The sequence below is a fragment of the Physcomitrium patens genome, chromosome 6, assembly GCF_059467195.1.
Source record: "Physcomitrium patens ecotype Gransden chromosome 6, ASM5946719v1, whole genome shotgun sequence".
Classification (NCBI taxonomy): domain Eukaryota; kingdom Viridiplantae; phylum Streptophyta; class Bryopsida; order Funariales; family Funariaceae; genus Physcomitrium; species Physcomitrium patens.
The window spans coordinates 5,252,518-5,276,059 of record NC_143415.1 but is presented as its reverse complement, the minus strand read 5'-3'; the positions used below and the strand labels follow the sequence as shown (position 1 = coordinate 5,276,059).

At 39.1% G+C, this 23,542-nt stretch overlaps 3 protein-coding genes across 4 annotated transcripts; all 3 read left to right on the top strand.

Annotated features, from left to right (window-relative positions):
* The first annotated feature begins 1,270 nt into the window (after positions 1-1,270).
* Positions 1,271-3,431, top strand: LOC112283145 (serine/threonine-protein kinase VIK). The gene is made up of 3 exons (XM_024521504.3): positions 1,271-1,784; positions 1,951-2,692; positions 2,949-3,431. The coding sequence occupies exons 1-3, from the start codon at positions 1,278-1,280 to the stop codon at positions 2,981-2,983; spliced, it is 1,284 nt and encodes a 427-aa protein (XP_024377272.1). The 5' UTR covers positions 1,271-1,277; the 3' UTR covers positions 2,984-3,431.
* Positions 3,432-10,140: 6,709 nt separating this feature from the next.
* LOC112283890 (uncharacterized) lies at positions 10,141-12,133 on the top strand. The gene is made up of 2 exons (XM_024523211.3): positions 10,141-10,941; positions 11,562-12,133. Exons 1-2 carry the CDS (start codon positions 10,398-10,400, stop codon positions 11,648-11,650), a joined length of 633 nt encoding a protein of 210 aa, XP_024378979.1. The 5' UTR covers positions 10,141-10,397; the 3' UTR covers positions 11,651-12,133.
* Positions 12,134-12,553: 420 nt separating this feature from the next.
* On the top strand, positions 12,554-23,250 carry LOC112283885 (protein TONSOKU). 2 transcript variants are annotated; one of them, XM_090251038.1, is made up of 19 exons: positions 12,554-13,891; positions 14,281-15,078; positions 15,456-15,632; positions 15,985-16,076; positions 16,534-16,641; positions 16,947-17,853; positions 18,157-18,295; positions 18,584-18,703; positions 18,988-19,088; positions 19,235-19,358; positions 19,675-19,787; positions 20,107-20,218; positions 20,378-20,482; positions 20,680-20,746; positions 20,955-21,075; positions 21,202-21,375; positions 21,532-21,649; positions 21,901-22,083; positions 22,192-23,250. In XM_090251038.1, exons 1-19 carry the CDS (start codon positions 13,601-13,603, stop codon positions 22,581-22,583), a joined length of 4,242 nt encoding a protein of 1,413 aa, XP_090107164.1. In that variant the 5' UTR covers positions 12,554-13,600; the 3' UTR covers positions 22,584-23,250. The 2 variants fall into 2 exon arrangements, with proteins under 2 accessions (XP_090107164.1, XP_024378964.1); XM_024523196.3 differs by having other exon boundaries at positions 21,901-23,250.
* Positions 23,251-23,542: the final 292 nt, after the last annotated feature.

The following is a 23,542-nucleotide window of genomic DNA, read 5'->3' as shown; positions in this document are numbered from 1 at the left end:
ATATCATTAACTATCTTCATAGCAATTTCTTTTTTGACAAATTTCTAGTCAACTTTACATCTTAATAAAGTAAATTATCATCTTCCTACCACCTACAATGCTTTAATCTTCCATACACAATTACAATCCCTTTTCAAACACCTTGCATTTCAATCAACTTAACATAGACACAAAACCAAGATGCTCAACAACAACATGTCACCAAATGGAAGACCAATAAATACCCACTCTAAAAACATCCTTTTATCATTCAAATGAAAATAAGATAAATAAGCTAATCCAAACCACGACAAAAACTAAAACAAAACTTGGGATCATCATTTAAAAAAAAAAAAACCACTGTCCTCCACACCCCTCAACGAACAACACCCTTAACAAAAGAAAACAAAAAAAAAAACAAAAACATAACAAAGAAAACAAACACACAAAAAATCTAAAACCAAATTATGAAACAATCCGGCACTAATTTCTGTGATAGAACCCAGAAGTACAATGTGGCACCGTTGACCTGGTTCCCATGACTGCGACTTCAGTTTTGTCGGTGACGAGAGCTCGAACCTCCCCGACGTCGAGAACGAAAACGATAGCGATGGCGAAACTCATCCAGTGTGCAGCAGTAATAGTAGAAGTAGTAGGCGATGGTGTTGGTTGTTGGTGATGGTGATGGTGAGAGTCACGTGACTTGGGAGACAAGCTTGTGTTGAGTTGGGTTGGGGTGAGGTGGACTCCCAAGTCGTGAGGGGGAAGCACAATAATGCCGCGTCGGGAAAGGGGGTTGAGAGAATGTCACGCAATTTTCGGACAGATTTGGGGGCTGGCAGCAGAGCATGGGGTAGGAGAGCTGGCATGGGGAATTCAGTTACTTGCTCTGGAGGGTGGCGTGCTCATGAAGATGCCTATTTCCTCCTCCTCATCTTTTTCCCTCTTTTTAGTATTTCACTTCGCCAATTTTGCTGCGTTTTTTAGAATAATTCGTGTGTGCTGGTGTTGCGTTTGCTTGAGGATTGATCGACGGCGCTGGGAAGTTGTGTATGATTGCGTAACCGGAGGCTGGAAATGTGTGCCGGATCGACCATCATCTGGAGCGTTTCGTATTGCAAGGATCCGGTGTGCGTTTGAGAGTTTGTTTACTGTGTTGCAGAAATTTCAGGGTTGATAGTTTAGACAGAGGAGTGGTTCGATTATTGGAGAGTTAGGGGGGAGAACTAGATAGTGAGTGTGGATTTGAGGGCGAGAGAGACAGAGAGTAGGAGTTGAAGGGGGGTTTAAGGGAAGAGATGGGGAAGGGTAGGGAGAGAGCATTGGCGCAAGTGCATTGGGCCGTGATCAACGACGATGTGGAAGCGTTGAAGAAGCTGCTGGAAAGGGAAGAAGGGGCGTGGTTGATCAATGGCGCAGACTACGACAAGCGAACGCCGCTTCATGTTGCGGTGTCCAACAACAGCTTGATGTCTGCGCAGCTTCTCCTGAGTGCCGGCGCTGCGAGTGATCCGCTGGACCGCTGGTGCAACTCCCCGCTGGCAAACGCGCAGAAACTGGGGTTTAGCTCCATGGCGAGGTTGCTGAAGAGGTATGGCGCTGAGCCAGTGGCTGAGAATCGATGGGGCGATGGTGCTCTCATCACGAAACCTCCTCAAAGCTGGAGCTGGCGAATCTCGGACCCCAGCGAAATTGATTTCGAAGGCGGAAAGCTCATTGGGAGTGGAGCTTTTGGAGAAATCAGGCAGGCCAATTGGTGGGGCACAACTGTTGCTGTGAAGACCATTCGAGCCTCTCTCTCTCAGGTACACTTCGCACTGTTTCCTATCATCCGGTGAAAGCCATGCAACGCTTCCAAACATGAAATGCCTGTCGTGAGCGAGACGACTTCATTTTATATTGTTGCATTCTTCTATGTTAAGAGTTGTGTGTATGTGTATCTATTCTTAATGTGATTGTGTATGAATTCAGGATCGAGCAGTTGTGAAGGACTTCATTGGTGAGGTGGAGTTGTTGGTGCAGCTGCGCCATCCCAACATCGTGCAATTCTTAGCCGCGGTTACCACCAAAAAGCCACTGATGCTGGTGACTGAATATCTACCAGGAGGAGATCTCCATGCATTGATTCAGAAGGGTCCCTTGCCTACAGATCTAGCAGTTGCATTCGCACTAGACATAGCTCGAGGGATAGCGTATCTTCACGGCGGACCCAATGTTGTCATTCACCGCGACATAAAGCCTCGTAATCTCATCATCGACGAAAACAACGTCCTGAAGGTCGGCGACTTTGGATTAAGCAAGCTGGTAAAAGTGACAAACGTGCATGATGTATACAAGCTGACAGGTGAAACTGGCAGCTACCGCTACATGGCACCGGAGGTATTTCTCAAGGAAGATTACAACACCAAAGTGGACGTCTTCTCATTTGCCATGGTTCTGTATGAGATGTTCGAAGGTGCAGCACCTTTCAATAGCGAGGAATCATACGAAGCTGCTTACATGGTTGCTAGATTCAACAAGCGGCCCGAATTTGGTTCCAGGACTTATTATCCAGAAGGCATGAGGGAGCTAATCACACGATGTTGGTCAGAGTTTGCAGTGAAACGGCCCGACTTCGATTATATCATCGAAGAGTTAGAAAAGATCCAGGAAAGGTCACCGAGGCAGGATCGACACTGCTTTCGACATCTCCTGCAACGCATTCGTTGTAACAGTGAGTGATATCTTCTTCCCGGCCATCAATCACTGCAAAGTTGGATAGCCCTAAAACTCTTGTACCCAACTGCAGCATTTGTATTCTAGTCCAACTAAGAAGCTAAGTGTACAATTTCGTCGTGTTTTCGAAGCTTATGAACCTCAAAGTCTTGGATAGTTCCTGTGTGAAATCCACAGTTAACAAGTTGCAATTATTTTATCCAAAATCCCAGTCATAAAATTGAACTAGAGCCAGCTTGTTTGCTGCATTTCAGCTAGAATGAGATCCGCAACATGGCTAAGGAATTGAAGTTATACACCTGCTGGAGTTGCATTGACAACAACCCAATTAGTAGGATATTCTTATTTGATGTAGGAGGTGATATCAGTAGCTCATTTTCTTTACAAATATGGCAGCATATTGTTGTACTGTACTGGTTGTATAGTATTATTTGCAGGTTGCACAAAGGAAGGCAATCCTGTAGCTCATAATAAGTATAGTTTCTATTCATTTGTGTACAGGCAATGTGAGACTTGAATAGAGTATTTAGAGTAGTGAAACAGACTAATACTCACAGTCTGATTTTATTACTGTAGCGAGAGAGAGAGAGCGAGAGAGAGAGAGAGAGAGAGAGAGAGAGAGAGAATGAGTCTTATCAAAAAAAAGTTTGATAAACTGACATTCTTTTTGGCTCAATTCTAAACCAAGAACTGAGATCCCATTTATTTTTTTGCAATTTTTAAATTTTGTTGTAAAAGTCTTTGTAAGCATGCAAAAGCTCTTGGAATGGAATCTTGATGATGGTTGGTTCCATATTTCTGACCAGTGGAAATGAGGATTCCATAGATTTGACCATATCCACTGGAAATGACTTGCTCGGTCATCGAGTTTTTGTTTTATATATATATATATATATATATATATTTATGGTGAAATTTGTATTGAATGAATTTTTAGCAAAGATGGAAAAATAAAACCTCATGAATAGGGCTTTGTTCATAACTACCACTCTTATTTCGTGTCATGAGATACAAAACAAAAATCAAATTCTCTCCAGTTGTATTCCATTTTCTTTTCTTTTTTTTTTTTTTCCTTTTTTTAAGGTGGCAAGGCACCACCTTTAAGAATTATTCTTGCATGAAGCTGTATTTTTAAAATCTATTTTTATTGGAAGATTTTGTTTCAAGTCCAAAAAGATATATGCACATGTCTCTATTTATATTGGTAATTACATTTTTATATTTTTCATTGAATAATGCAAGAATCTCTAGTAATCTTTTTCTTTGTATCAAGTCTTTTTTGTAATTTTTGTGTAAGATTTTAGCTCTCAAAATCATTTTTTTTTTTTTTTTTTTTTGTACATTTTTCAATTTTTTATTTATTTAGATACAATGTCTTTAAAAAAGTATAAAATATAACAATAAGCTTTAAACAAGGTAATTCAAATTACATATTCCAAAGTTATTTTGGATATTAAAAAAAATGCATAATATTTGTAAATTGAAAAATTGATTAGAAGTAGTAATTAGAAGTACTGAAATACATCTATATATATATAGATAGATATATATAGATGATTAATATATATGATTAATATGATTATATATGTATATATATGATTAATTGTGATAATAAATCAATACTGTGTGAAGACGTGATATTCTTAAAAAATCAGGACTATGTTATAATGTGAAACTAATGAAAATTTATTAAAGCAAAACCATTTGGAAATTTGAAAAACACCTCAAAACTAAATTAAATTAGATAAATTTATGAAATTTATTGTAAACATGTACTCAAGAAAACAAATTTAGAATTAGTTGATCATTTTAGAAACGTTATAATATATTTACAAAGTCTATTAATTATATTAAGTACTTTTATAAAAACAATCTTTGATTTCCATCATATTAACATCTAATCTACATGAATAATACCATTATTGTTAGTTTTAAAACAATGTTTACTTTTAAATATAGATTCAACTATTCAATTCTATTTTGGTTAATAAATATGCAATAAAATAAAAATAAATATTACATTTTTATTTTATTTTATTTTATTTTTGCTCGATACAAAAGTTTTGAAAATCAAATATGATAGCAGTAACAAATATTATCTTATAATCCACTTAACTACATTAACTATAAAATTCTAACTTAAGCCAATTGGTTTGAAGAGAATTATCCTTTGCACAAATTAATATTTTCAATATGCAACACACCAAAAACATAATCTATCAAAGATCAATAACAAGAGCATGAAACATACTCCACTAAGTTGATCCAATATATTCCACTCATAATCCACAATTAATACAATTTATACACCATGCAAGTACAATGACAGCTCAATGAAGTATGTTTAAGTTTCCCGTTCAACTATAATATTAAAGTACATGCAACAGCAGACAATGACTCAGTTTTGTAAGAACCCACAATGTTTTTTTTTTTTTTTTTTTTTCCTATTTCTTTTCTACAAGTTTTCAAGATAAATTTAATAATCTCCAAGTTGCAAATTTAAGCAAGTTGTGAAACGAAATATACAAGTAGAAATTTATTGTTCAAATTTCAAAATACAAAAAAGAAAAAAAAGAAAAAAAAATAAAATTGAAACAATATGCCAATACTGTTATTTTATTCTTGCCATTCTACTGTGCTTTATTATCATTGTGTAATATGGATACAAAATCTTGAATTACTCTATTATAAGAAGAACTTTAATACAATGAAATTATTTAAAATAATGATAATGCACAATTGCAGTGTAAGGTGGGTTGTCCACTTGGTCCATACTTGTAAAATTCAATTTGATGTATTCAAAAAAATAAAAAAGGACGAAACACTTGATCAGAGTATTTGGAAACATTACTGATGAATGGTTTATACTTTAAGAATTAATAGGTGGACAACTCCCCTAATTTTGCGTAAACGCCCCTTCTACCTCACATATACACAATAAAATTCCTATTTACAGTAAACAGTTTTAAAGTAAATTTATAGTAAATAAAATCCTTAAATATAATAAATAAGCTTTTTGAAGTGAATGAAAAAACTATATTAAATCTATTATAGCATTACATTAAATTTAATTAAAAATAAGTATAAAACATAATTTTTTTGTAACAGTGCAAAGAAATCTTTTACTAAATAAATTCTTAAATGTTTTTAGTGTAAACAAGAGTTTTACTATGTGAGAGTGTGTGGCTTGGAAGGGAAGGATAAGGTGTGTCTAAGTAGGAAAAGGGAGGTGTCCAACTAGCAATTCCTTATATTTTTGGTTTAATTAGACACAAATATGTAATTTTTAAGGAATCTTATTTCAAATTTATCTTTTGTGAGTTGTTTTATTTTTAGTAATTTTGAGAAATATTTTTCAGAACATATTAAATAAACATGTACTTATTTTCCTCAAAATAAAGATATATCTTAATTTGTTATCATTTGATTTATTATATAATAGAATTATATTAAAAATTAGTAGGGTATTTAGATTTACATTTAAATTTTAATTACAACCAAATTTAAGGGCTTCAAAAACTTAAAAAAAACAGAGTGCATTGTAAAAAGAAAATTTTATTTATAATAGAGATATAAACAACAAATATATGTGCTAATTCTAATATTTAATAAATATAGAAGATGATGTATATAATCATTTTAGTTTTTAAAATATTACATATTTATTGTTCATTCTTTAATAATTTAATGCTTATCTAAAGATTTTGTGAAGGTGCATGCTACTTGATCTTACTGTCCTAATATTTTTTAATAAGCAGTATAATTATTTTTTAAGGATTTTTCAATAATATATATTTTTAAAAAATTCCATAAAATATATTTAGTTTTTGGAAAATATTATAGTAGGATTGGATTTAAATATCTTTGTTGACAAAAATTGTAAGCTAGATAGTGATTGTAACATTATTCGCTAGTATTTTGGCTTTAGTATCTACAAAGGAACTAGCTATTATGTCTTATTTATTAAAGACCATGTATTTGATCTTTTTTCACTAATTTAAAGATCGATCAAATGAATTATTTCTCCATAAATTTGCACTCATTTTTTAATATATTATTGTACTTATTCAATATATAATTATATTTTTATTTATTTTTTAAATTTTTAACTTGATAAATAAGTATTTCTATTAATCTTTAAAGTTTTAACATATTTCTTATTGAAAGATGTTTTTTTACAATTGTATATTTTTTTAAATATTAAAATAAAACAAATAAATTTGTATAATTTCTTATTTTTTAAACTATTGATACTTATTTATATATTAAAAGATTAGATTCAATTTAGCATCATAAAAAAATTACCATAAAATTTTAAAATAATATAGATATAATTAAAATATATATTATTTTATTTTCAATCTAAATTTTTAAATATGAGAATGTTGAATAGATCTAAGCTTTTACTAAATTGATCCACTCATCCTAACCATCATGAAAAAAGCAAAAAATAAAATGACCTCTACATTCATTTCTCCACTATTAGATCCAAAAGCAATAAAAACCAAAATAGATATATTTTGTTTTATTAATTTTATATATCTACTTTGAATAAAATTAATTCATATATACCAAATTATTTAAACAGTAGAAAAGTAAAACTAAACAATAACTCCCTACTTTCTCTTCTTCAACATTATTTTACATGGACATAATTTTTGTATATAGTACAAATTAAAATATCATAGTCTTAAATATAACAAGTTTTTTTTTGGATGTGTTAATTCTTATTTTAAAAATAACATTCAAATAAATCAACCATAACTTCTCCAATTATTATCAAATATTTTGACATTTGTTTTTTTTTCACATAGCTTATTTAATATATATATTTATTAAAATTATTTAGAGACTTTGGTGTTATATTTTATAATTTTTATTATTATTATATTATTATATAATATAAATTATAAATTATTATTTTCTTTGCATGTTTTCACATATAAGATTTTTATTACTATTTATGTTATCAAAGTTTTGTATACTATGCCTAATCTTGTATTCTAAAATGTGTAATAATAAAGCCAAATAATGCTTATGCTGCTTAAAATTAGATTTAAAATTTTATCCAGGTTTTATTCATATTATAATGTTCCAAAATGTTCCAAAAATATTTCGATGAACAGTATTCTAAGCACATTGCAATACTAAGCAGAAAAAAAAACAAAAAACAAAAAAACAAAAACAAAAACAAAAAAAACAAAAACAAAAACAAAATACTAACTTTAAAGAAATTCAGAAAAAATCAAAAAAGAAAAGAAAAAACTTCACATTATAAGAGTATACATATAACATTTATGCATTTTCCTCTCATGCAATTCATAAATTAATAGTAGCATGCACATAACGAACATGTAGAACTTTTCCACACTAGGCCATGCAAACAATCCAACACTACAAAAGAAAGTTTGATAACCTTGCAAACCCTAAATTCTTCCAAAACAATGCATGCATGCATGCAGCTCTTTGTCACATCACCGAATTGATAAAACCGAATCACTTTTGGAAAAACGTAACACATACAAACCTTCCACTCAGCCATTAAAAAACCAAGCTAGAAGACGAGGAAAATAAAATTAAAAAAGAAAAAAACAAAAACAAAAACAAAAAAACAAAACAAAACAACAACAACAACAACAACATCCAACAATGACTATGTGTATGTTTGTATATACATATACATACACACAAAATCTAATGCTAATTCAAGGACGAAGAGGGGTTAGTGTTACTGCAGGATCATGAAACAAACCCAATTGTTGCTTTAGCAGCACGATGTGTGGAAATCTCTGTGGAGCTTGAGTTTGTGTAGAATGATACCATTTTCCAGATGCCGACAGATGGTGAGACTTACTCACCGATATGATGTGTGTTGATCTGTGTCCTGGAGATGATCAATTGTCGCATTACAAACAGTGTTTAGGATTGAGTGGATACATCCCAGTTAAGTTGCTTGGATTCAGGTACTATGAACCTTGGAGGGCCCACTATAGGGCCGTGCTGGATGTTGTATAACGCCGCAATTGGTAATGAATGCACTCAGGAAGCTTAGATTGTTTGTGACTCCGTCGTTGGGGGTTGTGTTTCTTTTTCATGCAGGTTTTAAGGTAAAGCTTCGGGGAAGTTTTCTCCATCCATGGTCTTGTCGGAGCGTTTGAGCTGGTCGGTGCTTGTGTAGCGGTGTGAAACGATTGCTGTGAATACGCGTCGATATAGCTTTGCATGGGAGATACCAAAATCTGAAAAAAGCACGTAATCGAGGTCGATCCATAGTATCGAAACGCGAAGTTGCACTCATGACAGCGGCAGTGCGGAGGAGTCGCCATATGGCTCGGCGGGAGTAGCTTGCGCCACATTCCTCGAGAAATACCTCCCTAGCGGGATTACAAATTTGTTGTAGACCTAATTTTTCATGTATGTTTGATGCCGGGCTGGAGATGATGCATTGTCCTCTTGACGCAAGCCATCCATCATGGTGGATTATAATACACGGGCGCTTAAGCACATCACGCATAGTTAATTGGATCCTTGGAGCAATTTCTTCTGAAAAGAAAAGAAAAAACAATGCGACGTTCCAAGCATCTTGCAATCCAGCTACCACGTTGCGTGCAGAAGTTTCCAACGCGTAAGCTGCATGCTCTTCAGTGTTGCGAGGTGGCGCTGCATTAGCCAAATGCTGTGTTAGGTTTTCTTGTATGTGTCACCGACCATTCACTCTGGAAAAGTGACGCTACACTGTCCGTATCCAGGCCGTGTTGAGAAAACCAGCAACACGCACTTTGAGCTGGAAAGGGGATCCTCATGACCCGGTCACAGAACCCCCCTAGGATTCTTCAAAAGCCCATTCCGAGGAGTACCTACACATGTCGACGTAGGGTTTCGGATGGAGTTGCTCAATAAGCAGAATTGTGCATGTAATCACCCGATTTCGGCCAACCGATTAATATCTTGATGCATCACCGGATGACTTAAGAAAACCTCGAAACTGATCACCGCAGCCACGAAGTTAAACCGACGTCCGGTGACCACGACAGGAAGTACAGTTCGTTGAATTGTTCACGGCTTGTAGCAACTCAGCTATCCAAAGATTCTATTCACAATTCGATCCTTTAAAGACAAATGTACATTTCACTTCGGAAATTGGAGCAATGCCGGGTTTCATTCCTCGTTCACCTACAATTGTATATGAAAGCGGTCATCTTATTCTGTTGCTGGTGGGGGGGGGGGGTGGTTATGCTGTGAGAAGCATGAATTCAAAATAATTAGATGGCGCTTGCAACGAGGAGGTCTGACTGTTTCAAACCCCGATCCTCCGGGCCACTTGGCGAAAGATGCAGTCGCCTGCTACTGCTTCCAATTTCCTCAACCTTTCGCACCCCGCTGCACCACTCTTCTTGTACTCTTAAAACGAGTACTCTCGCAGCATAAGCCTCATCTTCAAACTGTTTGTGCCTTGATTCCATAATCTGGCGGGGATCATACTAGTTCTTGGAGTGCACTTCTAACACCTGATGGTTGTAGTCAATTCCTAGTCAACATTGCGGTGACAGTGCACTAAAATCCCTCAGATTGTAACCGCCATAACCGGGCATCAAGGTTTCGCAGCCAGCGAATCAGATTGGATTGAAGTTTTGCAGTTCTGTTGAAGGAAGCTGCAGATCTGAGGTAGGATTGAAGTTGCAGCGTGACGAAAGGCAATTAAGATGGCGGATGTGGTCGATGGAGCAGGCGATGTTCAACCAACTGTGGAGCAGGAATCAAGATCGTTTGAGCTTCCTGCCGCGACCGATCCCACGGATGCGCCAACACCTGCCGTGACAGAGGAGTCTGAAACCCAGCCTCCTGCAGCAGACGACAGTGGCAGCTCCAGCAGCGATGACGAAGCAGAAAGCAAAAAAGCTGAGGAACCCACCCCGGCATCAGAATCACCCGATTCGGTAGCTTCTGCTGTGCCGGCCGCTGCTGCAGGGAGATGGAATACGTTGCTTGACAGGATCCATCCCTCTATGAAGAAACACGCCGACACTGTGGCCAACCACCCGGTTGTGAATACGTTGCGTCAGAGAGCCGTCCAGGCTCATCAGACCGTGGTGAACAATCCCTACGTACAGAAGGGCACGGGCGCCATCAAGGCCAGCGGCGCCAAAACGATGGAAGGAGGGAAGATGGTGCGAGATGACCCTAAGCGCTTTGTTTCCTTCTTTGCCGCCATCGTCGGTCTCATGGCTCTTGGCCTTCTCTTCCGAGGTACTATCCTTGAATCTGCACATATTCTGTCTCGTAGCATTGCCGCACTGTTTCTCCCGTATCCATCATCGCATGCTTCTTCACTTCAGTACAATGTTTTCTTGGAGAGTTGGACGCTGTATGTGAGGATTTGTCTCGTACCCAACATGTTTGTACTCCTATTTGGAGGTCAGCGCGGTGTAGGACTAAGTTCGAAATGTTTCCGGTGACATCTTTGCAGCCTAGATGATGTAGTGAGCATGCGATTGATGTTGATAACTGCAAGCTTACAGCCTAGCATTTTCCAGATCCGATCAAACGTTTCTTAGCGATGTACTGATGAGCGGCATGTTAGATCGAGCTGACAATTCATGTTTTGTATTCCGTTTCGTATGTTTATAATCTCAAATTTATGCGGCAGAACTTTAGTCCCATAGGCAATTGAACTTGGGCCGGAAGTTTGTGTTGTTAGATTATTTAGGTGGAATCAAGCAGAGGCGATCCTAGACACAACTATGAAGTTAGAGGCCATATCAGATCCGATTAGTGCACTTGGAATCATCTATGACAAAGCTGAGAGGGGTGAGATCTAGTTTCGGCTACTGATGACGGCGCTGCATGATTCTTGTTCGTTTGTACAGTGTTGATGCAGAAGTACCCAGAGTACAATTTAGTAAAAGACGCATATGCCCAGATAATGAAATTGGGGAAGGGTCACAAGGAGCTGTAGGATGCCAGTCTCCTCAGTTTCCTTCCAGTTAAGCAGACGACTCGACAATATTATTTCGGCAGGTGATGGAGACCGTGTGATTGTCAAACTTGGGCGTCGGTTTAACAGGAGATGAGGCCACCACAACGGCGAGTCACACAATCTGTTGTAAACATGTTGTTAGCATAATATTCCATACGTGTCAGTGATTTCGGTTGTGTAAAGAATTGAAGCAGCGCAACAATAACCTCGGAGCATGTCATCGAAGCAATTCGTAAATTGCTACCTCGATTGCGTTACTCAAGCCTTATGTAATTCATCTAGTAAAAGAGTGTAATATTCACGAAGTTATACTCATAGGGCAGTGCAAACCCATGTAGTTATAAGATTAGGGTCACAAGTTCTGAGAATGTTGTTACAGTGCTTTTTCATCTATCGACTATGGCGATGCTAAGTCACGCAGGAGAGTTCACGAAATAATAAAGTTGTGCAGATATTATCTAACTCGAGTTAAGTGTCTGAACCTGGATTTTTCTGCATATTTTGTACTGCATGAGATTAGGTGAGTCACTGTGATGCGTTCCAGCTCGATAAAAATCTTCAACATGCAAAGTCATCCTGTGGCAGAATGGGCTTCATCACCCTGGAGCCCACAGTGAACGGCTGATTCTTCCTTCATATGAATATCCCAGAAAGCCAGCTGCCCTTCAATTCTCAATAACCTATCTCCGAGGTTCATCATGCAACAGTGATGAACGTCTACAACACTTTGGAATGATTCTGATTCGATGTTTACAGGAGCTCAATAGATGCGAAAACTTACAACGAACTGATATTGCCTTACGAGTCCGTCCTAATCAGCCATGTGCCCTAAGCACTCTATATAACCCCTTTACCACAAAGCTTGACGATCGAGTTACCGGTACTGCAGAATGAATAGCATCTCACGATGACAATGTGCCATTCAACAAGGAAGCAGAACGTGTCGCGAAATGTATTGACTCCCGCCGTAAAAATGCAGCGACGAAGCAGAAAGCGAGCTATCAAATTTCTTGCCCCACACGACTGTAGTATGCCAAGGAGAAAGCATTTTTCTCGGTAACAATTGACAGTCGAACGAAATTGGAAGAATCGAGGTGTAATGTAGGCCCATGACAGGGCGCGTCCAATCTATTTTTTGCCAATATGCCACAAACATGTGTGCTCCGGCCACAGAGAGTATTGCACTTTGGCGCCAATTTTTTGAGGCCTTAGGATTGCAAGCCTTTCGAAACCGGGTTCTCGTCGCAGTTTGCGCGCTCGAAGTCCGCCGCAATTGTTGTCTGAATCTTTCTCGAGACCTGGAAATGCAGGATGGCGAGCGTGGATCTCGTAGGCAGCGTCAGATTTGGGATTCTGTGATGTGTGGCAAAAAGTTTTGAGGGTGCGGGTGGTGTGATTCATTCGATGTCATTGTACTTTCTGAAACATCGGTTGCAGGTTTTAGAGGTTTAGGAATAACCCTGGTCAGGAAGAAATGAAGAAGGAAGTTACAAGGCATTCATGTGTCCATATTCCGGAAGTCTCGCTTGGAAATCATCGAAATGAAATACATATACTCGACCACGTACTTGAGAAAGGGTTTTACACCGTGCCTCCAGTTCGCGAGTTCTTTGAATTTAAGGTCGAGTTGGGCACCGCCTCCTATACCTAATTTATTAGGACTCCTTTGATCGGATTTTCATCCTTGCTTTGTGAATGAGGGTATTATTTCGATGGAATACATCGTGATCGACGCAACCCAGAAGCTCAGGAAATTTCTGTGTTGTGGATTTTGCTACTTGTGCTGGAGTAGTGGCGAGGTTAGAATGTGTACTCGTGCGTGAATTATCCTCGCCTAAGCATGCGGATACTTTTCTACTCCTCTAAAGTGAAACTTGAAGCTGTAGTTTGCCGAAGTGTCAGTGCTGCCAGTTTGTGAAGTGAGGCATCATGGGTAGGAGGGGCAAGAAGGCGGATGGCCCGGAAGGTATGAAAGCCTGTTATAGGGCTGCTAAGGAGAGTGGAGATCGGGAAGAAGAGGCTCGCTGGGCTAACCAAATTGGTCATGCTTACAAAGACCGTGGTGACTATGTGGACGCTCTTACCTGGTTTCGTTTGGATTACGACATTTCCGTGAAACGACAATTCGACGGCCCGCGCCTGAATTTGATGCCAACTTGCCAGTCGCTCGGAGAGATCTACCATCGCCTTGGGGATTATCGACAAGCCCTGCACTACCAGGTGTATTTTAACCCTAATTTCCTGATAAGCCTTGACAGCATTTATTTACAACTTTTTAAAATTTACCTTTTTTTCTGAGATTTTCTCAGTCATATTGAATGGTCAATCGGTACTGTACGGTTTGCTAAAACTTTCTAATGGAATCATTATTTATTTGAGAAGTGTCCACATTTTGCGATTGTCATTTTTTTCCTTTTGTCTTGCAGTGTGAAGCATGTTTTTATTGTGATGAAGTGTATGGTCTCGTCACCAAAGGAAGTTACAACACTCGCGAAAAGTTCTTTTGCATCGCTTAACCTAATCTGGGACGGGTTTAGGACTTGCGATCTCGATTGCAATCGAAGTTTAGAAGTTTGGAAGCATACGCTAACCCATATTATGGTTGCCAGGAACGGCATTTAGAGCTTTCTGTGGAAGCAAATGATCTGGTTGAGCAACAAAGGGCTTACACGCAGCTGGGACGAACATACATGGATATGTATGAGTTTCAAGAAGACGTGCTGGCATTGCCTAAAGCAAAAGATTCATTCAATAAGGCTATGGAGCTTGTTAAAAAGCTGAAAGCCAATCCTGTGCCGGGCTATGCCTCAACTTATATTGTAGAACTGGTTGATGCTTATAACAACCTTGGTACAATGAAGATGGTTACTGATGAACCTTTGGAAGCACGAAGACTTTTGTTGCAAGGACTTAGAATATGTGATGAAGAAGAGGTTGGCCAGAATGATGCTGCTAGGACCCGAGTGCACCACAACTTGGGGCGCCTTTACGCGGAAAAGCGCCAGTGGGCTCAGGCCATGTCTCATGTATTGAAGGATATTGAGATTTGCCGAGCACTTCCACATCCTCAAGGTGAGGTTAAAGGTTTGATTAACTTGGCTGATATTCACTTCAAACAGCGACAATACATAGATGCCATAAGATGCTACAATCTGGCGCACGTGATCGTAAGAAAATTGCAGGACGAGGACGGGTTGATGAAAACAGTGGAGACAAACAAAGAAGTTGTGGAGGCTGCTATACCCAAATTAAAGGCCTTTAACTTGAGTTTGGCAAAGCACAAGGAATTGCAATCGCAAGTGGATACAGCTCGGGGCACAGCATTAGAGAGAAGCCTTTGTCTGAAGGAGTTCAAAGTTTTGAAAGAGCTCATCGGGCAGGCCTTTGAACTGCAATATTGGGAAGAGGTGTGAGTTCTTGTCCACATATTTTTTGGGATGATAAGTGAGGCGCTTCTTACGAACTAGAAAAACCACCAGAAGGAGGATTCTGATGTCATTTGACCTTGGATATTCACTTGTGTCTTGTGATGTCATCAAATTCTTTGTTAAACTTTATGTTTGATGGACCAGCCTTAGTGGTCATTCGAAAAGTGAATCCTGCCTATAGCCTTAAGCTTTTGCTCTAAACTGCAATTTCCTTGTCAATCCTTCAAGGCCTGAATCTTTGTGAATGGAAACCGCGACTCTTCCTCTATCAACGCACTTAGTTATCTCTATTATTCCCTCGACAGTTAAGTTAGTTTCATGTCAATGAATTTTGTTCGTGCTCCTGCTCTTTTCAGCATTTAAAGCTTGCTAAACGGTTGAAGAAAGTCGTGGACGCTCTTGGAGATTTAGAGAAGATGGGAGATGCATTGGATACTATTGGTGAATCTTATTGCAATCTTTGCAATTATGAAAAGGCCAAGAAATGGCATCTTAAGAGCTATAAGGTCTGCCAGCGAGTGCATCATGACGAGGTGGGTTGTTTCTTGGCAGCATGTTACCCTGCATCGGTAGAAGACTATATCACAGGCTAATTGTTTCGTCAAGGGCTGTTACGATTTGCACTAAATTATCGAAGTGTTGTGAAATACCCTTTCTCATTCTTTTTCTGCCTCTAAGTTCTTTATTGTGAATGGTTTGGGTGTATCGCCCAGATCCTTCAGATTTAATGGTCAAAATCATGCTATGGCAAGGTCTTCTTGTGAACGCTATTTTCTGTTGATTCTCTGCAAGTCCTGCTATACTGCCACGTTCCTAAACCTTAGTTGCAATTTCATTAGTTCTGTGGCAATAATGTTACTTTTTAAGTGCTTCTTCTCATGTCAGGGACAAGCGGTTGCTTTGATCAACTACGGAAATGCCTTGGATTCTTCTGGTGATTTCAAAGGTGCCTTGAAAGCTTATCAACAAGCCTATGAGTAAGATCCAAAATACTGAGAGTATTATGCTTAATCTTGAGGCTGAATATGTTTTGAGCTAGTAGAATATCTACTATAAGTCCATGCTTCTCTATCTGTTTCCACATTCTTGAAAGCACTTTCTTTTCCAATACTTGCATTTGAGATGATAAACTGCGGGTTCAAGTGGCCAAGACATGAATACATCATTCAGTGTTAGTACCATAGCCCTTCTAGCCTTCTGATTCTACGGCGAGTTGGTATTCTACTCCTAATCGGAGGGTAATGCTCAATGAATTATTAGTCTAAGCACACGCCACTTTTCACATTGCGGATAAATTTCGGCGAGCCGAGTGTTGAACTTCTCGTTTCATATTTAATATTCACTTGCTCTTGAGTGTGAATTCTGGACCTTAAGGCTCTTCATTGGAATGCCGCTAGAACTTTTCGCGTTAACTCTTCTCTTCTGGGGTTTCAGCATCGTAAAAGAAAGTGGAGATAATCATTTCCTTGATTTAAAAATCAGTGCCCTCCAGAACATGCACTACTGCTATGTTGTTCGTTTCAGCAAATTCAACGATGCAAGGTTAGGTGACTATCTAACTAAAAGCTGTTCTCCTAACTATTCGCTTGATATCAGCAGTGCTTTCTGTGTACATATATTATTTTGAAAGTTAGAAGAGAACCCATGCTTTCTTCGGTTGTTAGTTTAGAAAATAAGGGAAGAGGCTGCGACTCACACTTAGATTAATTTATCTATTCTTGGGTAGCTCAGATGAAGGATAGTTAAGATGTTGGGTGGTTCTGTTAAGTCCCTCAATCGAAGTTATTAGATTGCAACTTGTCTTTCTCGAGTACATTTCATGATGCGGGAGGGTGTTGTCACACTAGAGTTGTGGAAGCTGAGATGAAAAAGCTTGAGCAATTTAAGGAGGACCGTGAGATTGAGAAGGAAGAGGATAGTGATGATCGGTGCTCAGAAACAGATGATGAGGCTGAGGAAGATACTACACAAGAGGCTATGAACATTGATGATGAAGAACTTGCGACTTCTTGTACACTTTTGGGCAGCACATTCAACGCCCAGGGAATTAGTGACCCACAGGGAAAAACAGAAAGCCGCACTGGTTTGGTAAGAAGATCACAAGCACCAGACTTCCGGAAACGATCAAGGATGGTGTTATCTGATGAGGAAAGTGAAGAATCTGATGATGCTATGCTCCCAAGTCCTCCAAAGAGAAAATATACCCGGTCAAACGCCAGAGGCCCTAGTGCACCAAAGGAACGTCCTTCTTCAAGTGTGCGAAAATCTAAGAGACCAGAGAGCGGAGCCCTCAACCTTTGCTCCGATGACGACGAACCTCTAGCAACTGCTTTGGAAGCATGTAAAGCTGCTAAACGCAATAAAAAATCTTCACTGAGACATTCTAAGCTTACGAAAGATCAAGGTATTGAGCATAAGAATGTAAATTCTCTCAACTCCAAAACTAGGAACAGTGGATTAGCACGACGAAGTGATGTCGTTCAACGTAGTCCAGGGCGGAGACCTATGCAAGAGGATGGAGATTGGACTTTCACAAGATCATTGGGTACAGGCAACGCTTCTCGTAGGAAAGACGAAGACTTCAATGATGAATCGCAGCCATTAATTCAAGTGGCTGGAGATATGGGTAAGACATTAGCAAGTGGCTCACTTGTCCGGGGTTCTCAACGTGAAGCAAGAAAATCATCTTCAAGTCACCAAGATGGTGCTACTTCGCACAACAGTGACACACAAGCGCGTTCTAACGTGATTCAGGTGACGTTATGTGTCGTGCATGTATTATATAAACGAAATTTGCAAGCTTGATATTTTATTTCACTTTTTTTTGTTATTTTAGGTCAGCTTGTTTTCATTAAGTGGTCCTGTCTTGAACGCTGTCATTCTGGAACGCCCAAATATGAGTTTTTCATTTTTTGGATTTATTACTATCCAAAACTCTGAATTAAAAGATTTTGTTTATTTGAATATGCTGATCCTCAATGGATATGCAGCTATACATATCTTTCACTTTTGTGATGTAAATCAAGGTCTCAATAAGTTCTTTTGTATAATTTGAAGGCACCTTTGATCGTCCCCGTCAACATCAATGGGCAAACACTGCGTGTGATTATCAAGCGGTCTGAGACAGAAAGAAATAAAACAGTTGGCTGGTTAATGGAAGAGATTATTCGCCTCTACACTTGTGATAACTCAGCAGGTAATTTGTATAAGGTCATTGTTAGATGATGGCAATTAATGGTGGTGAGTTGACTAAGTTAGCTGCTATGTTAGCTTGGCCATGATAACAGGAATGATATGTGTTTCAAAAACTTGGTTGTCAATGATACTCAAAGGGCTTCAAAATATGCCATGTATTTGCACGTGTACCCTCCACTAAATTAAAGGCGAACAGACTGCAATTTTAGTGCTTGAAGTGTTCAACTCCATTATCTGTTGCCACAATATGAACCATGAGAAGTAACATTGATACTTTTAATGTGAGCAGGCAAAAAACCAGTAGTGCAGAGACTGGAGTTCAAAGGCAGTATCCTTAAGCCGATTCAGATTATTGAGGAAGTTTTGAACGATTTTACCGCTGATGACTCTATAGATGCTATCATTCAAGGTACACTTGAAGATCTATGTTTTCTAGGTGTTTCAGTTCTACGTACCAAGCCTACGAACTTCTTTTCATAGCATTTGCGCAGAACTTGCGTAGACTTTTCTTAAAGGATTTCTTAAGCTTAGAAACCTGCTTAAAACAGCTTTCAATGTAGTGTTGAAAGCCTGGAAGTACATGTTGGCTAAGATATTAGTGTCAATGACAATACGTGTGCTCAGCTGTATGGATTAATGTTGCAAATTCAAATATGTGATACGAACTAAGATTTAGTAAGTGGGAGGACACAGGTTGGGTGGCTATACCTGTTGTGGAGCGGTACGAGGCGCACTGCATTGCTGCTAATACTAGCGTTAATGCTGCACTCGCACTTAAGCTGAAGCTTCTCAAGGTCGCAAAATGAACTCCTCTCGTAGTTCTTATCTTATGCTATGTATGCTATGATATTTGATAAGAATACCTGCTCCATCCTAAGTTTGTAGATTATCTTGTATCGCTCTATTAAAATTGAGTAATCGGAAATCAACTTTTTTGCAGGGATCCTATGAGGAGGTTGATGCCTCCAGCTGTGACCTACAAGATATATCGGTCAGGCCTTTGATAAATGCTTTGCAAGAAAACGAAGCACTCTCGTTTCTGGATTTGTCTCATAATCTCCTTGGTAAGAACCATTTCTTCTCGTGTTTCTTGATTTTTATCTCAGCTCGATGCTTGTCCTCAATGGCTTCAATTGAGGTTTTGAAGTGAACGATAACCATTTACGCTTTTGCTGGAATCAGGTAGATACAAGGTGGACTAGAACTCACCAGTTTAAGTGCATCCTTGGCCAGCATTGAGTTAGTTGGTTATTTGTTGTTGCGGCAAGGAATTTTTTATGTGAAATAAGCAGTAGACCCTTTTTGAATATTGGTGTCGGCACTAATATATATAGTCTTATCCAACATGCTGTGTCTCAACTGCTGAATCATCGTGAACAGGCAATGCAACAATAAATGCTATACAAGAGATGGTAGCTGCCACCAACCAGTGTGATTTAGGACTTACTTTGGACCTTCATAAGAACCAGTTGGGAGCTGGTGCTCTTGTTCAGGTAGCCTTTCTCACTACCATAGACAACGTACATCATGTTGTTTATGAATTTTTTTAGAAATGGCAGATTGTCAGCGCACTGGTTCTGCTCTCCTGTGGTGAAGGTATACCGAATGCAATTATACAATTTGCTCCTGCAGAATGCATTTCAGGAAGTAATGATAATCATGTTTTAATCTTCTGGTAATGACACTGGGATTACTCTAGCATCTCGGGTTTTTTAATCTGAAGTGGCGATGGTTTGTCTTTCCTGTAGTCTTTACTTAGATGTCGACATCTTTGTTTGCACTCCACACTGACATAGTCTTTGCCCTGCGCAGATTGCCAAATGCCCCGTTACTCTTTCTCGTTTGGAAGTGCTCAAACTATCGGGAAACCGCCTTACAGATGCTGCTGGAAGGAACCTGGCAGCCATCGTTGGACAAAGCAAAGGTACAAATTTCAGCTATTCTATGCCTTCCACACAGTGCTATGTTTTCAAGTGTCGAAGATCGATAATCGCAAATGGCTTCTGGACTTGTTGTTGAAATCTATCCACCTCTTGTATGTTTTCACCGTTCTGCTTGACAACTTTTTTGTGTTATTTGGCAGCTTTGGCAACTTTGGAGATTGAGAGATGTGGACTTACTACACGTACGATACAGCAGATTAGTAGTTCTTTGCAACCAGAGTCGTCGCTTGTGAAACTCTGCATTGGTGAGTCAGTTTAAACTCCACCTCAATGTCTTTGTCAATAACTTACGAAGAATGCCGAAAATAGCGAAACATCTCTGATGAATTACACCCGTGAGTTTGTCGCCTTTATCGAGGCCTGGGCAATTATGCTGACAGGACAACTCAGATGCTCCCTCGCTGCAGAGTCTATGTAATAATTATTAGATCTTGCAACGCAGGACACAACAACCCAATTGGAGGCAGTGCCCTGTCCAGCTTATTTCAGAAGCTCTCGAGGCTCCTGAGGTACACATTCGACATCTATGAATCTTACCGCATGGTAGCGATATCACAGATTGTTATTCCCCTAAAGACTAGACGTACTCGATAATCACTTATGAATAGATGCATGACTTCATGGCTGCGATTTGGGTATTGTAGTTGTCTGAGGGAGGAAATTGTGGAAAAATCGTGTAAGGGCCTGCATCCTAACAAGGTTTTCATTGTATTTCAGTTTCACAGAGCTTGATATACGGGGTATTGAGCTCGACGATAAAGGAGTGCTTGCAGCTGCTTCCTTAATGAAGTCCTCCAGTCTCTCCGTGCTCAACATGGCAGGATGTGAGATTCAAAATGTAAGCGTCGTTCTTCCTGTTTTCAGCATTTTCGTCCTGTTAAACCTGTGGATGAGCGTAGTTTCACCTAAAAGTCTGTCTCACGGTATGTTTTCAGTTCTAAGTGTGGAAATTGTATGTTTGCAGCATGGTGCACAGGTCATGTGCAAGGCCTTGGCAGGAACCACTGTGCAGCTTCTGAACCTTGACTTATCCTCGTGTCGATTAAGTCGAGAACCAGCTCTAGAAGTTTGCCATAAAATGGCATCCATATATGGGCTCTCTACACTGAATCTCAGTAATAATCAACTTAGCGAACAGGTGTGTCTCGATTCTATTTCTGTGATCCAGATCGTCGAGAGAACTACCAAATGCGTTGCTGCTCATCCATTTATTTGTTCATTCTTCTTTTTCTGCTTCTAGAATTGCTTTTTCAAAATTATTTGATCCGAAGTACGTAATATGTTGTATCTGCAGGGGGCAGAAGTTTTGTCTCTTGCTCTACGTCAAGAAGAGTGTCGGTGGAAGTCTCTTACTTTGGATGACTGTTGCATCGGTCAGACTGGTGTCCTTCTCCTTTTGCAGGCTCTCGAAGGTAAGTTTCCTTACGCATTTTGAGCTCGTTAACGATGAGAGCCTGAGCAAAATCTTGCAGGATTGGAATTTCAAAACTTGCGAAAATTTGGTAGTTTCTACTGGGAGCTCGGCTCATTCTGATTGTTCTGTACAACATTATGAGAAAAGCAGAGGTGCTTGGCTATTTGCTTCTAGTTCAATATTTATAGCTGCTACATTTCTGAAGTTGATTTATGAAATTCAACTGATTCACGCGCTCTTGATTAACAGGAAACTCAGTTCTATGGGAACTTCATGTTGCTGGAAATTTCAAATTTGGGATCACAGAATCGTTAGCTATGGCGATTGTTCCAAGCATAGACCTTGACGTGAGTAATCATGTAACCCAACAGACTCCGAAGTCTTCGAATTCTGCCCTTAATCAAGAGCAGGGTTCAGGAGTTCCTTTAAATGGTACGGAACATTCTAGAAGTACATTTTCAAACTGTAATGCACCGTACATAATTAAAAAGACGGATTCGAATCTCCAAGAAACTTCTGACCATGAAGGTCAACATGCAGCCATTGACCTTGGCACCTACGATAAGCCTTACGGAGATGCATTCCTGAACGAGCTTACTCAAGTAGAGGAAGGATTTCCAGAAATCTCTGAAATTGTGAAGGACATAGACGGAGGATTGGCCGACTCAGATTCCAATGAGAAGCAAGCGGATTCTCATGTGATAGAGAATCTTATCAAAAGGATCCGAATGGCTCAGGGGCTGGAGTGCTTAAATATGAAAAAAAATGGTCTAAGCACGGAGGTTTTGAAGCATTTGTGGGAAGCTTGGTGTCATTGTGGAAGAACCGCAAGTACAGAGTTCGTAAGCAAGGCACACTTTGTTGTGCGAGATGGTAGGGAATGCTCTGCGTTAACTTCTAGCTGCGTATATTGTCAGCCACGAGCCCAGTGAATGAACCTATCTATCCGAGAATTGAGCAGATTATCAGTGACTTGGGGGACTAGCTGCATAGTTCGTTGGAATTTCAATCCTGGGAAGAGCTCTATATTTCTCTGCAGGCGAAAATGGCTACCAGAGTTTTGTTGAAACAGGAAAAAGCATACTAGGAATAGACGGGTAGAAATTTTATGTTGCTCTTTCAGCAACACAGCCCCGTGTGTGCCCCGGTTGTTAATTTCGTTCGGATCGTTCAAATCGGACAGAATCATGGACAGGATCTTGTACCTGAAGACCTGAATGTTCTGGAGAAGCCTTTCACAATCGACGGAACTGGTATCATATGCTGGAGTATGTTCAGTGAAAAGCTCAGCATATTAGTCCTAGCACGATGTGTGCATCTGCGAAGTGTATAATAAAGGTGACCCTCCTTTTTACTCTCGCAAGGCAGATAATTTTCAAGATTGAAGACTTTGAACCAGCAATTGGCTGTAGTGTAAAGGGAACTCTCTTAGGGTAGATAATTTAAGCCACTTAATTTTTGTGGGTTATTGATACCTTTCCTGAGAAAACCGTGTGCATGATTGCGCACACTGAGACTAATCACCTCGCTTCAAGAGGCATATCATTGTGTATTGTTGAGAATCGATATCGAATGCAGCTCAGTTCTGTTGAAAAGAGAGAAGTATGGTTCATGTTCGATGAGTTATTATACTACCGTTGTTTACATGGGAGTCCAATTGGCTGTCAAAGTGGGATAAATTAGAAACAACCACTCACGTCCTTAAATCTCCTTATCTCAAACAGAATTTATGTGCTAGGAATTCACGTCGGAGATCGACACTGTAGGACTACTCATACTTCTGATCACAAGTCACAAATATACGAACGCTGCAAACGCACTGTTAGATTCATAGGCGTTGAATGGGAAACGAAGCCAGATAAATGGTTAGATTCTTTTGTTGAGTTTCTCA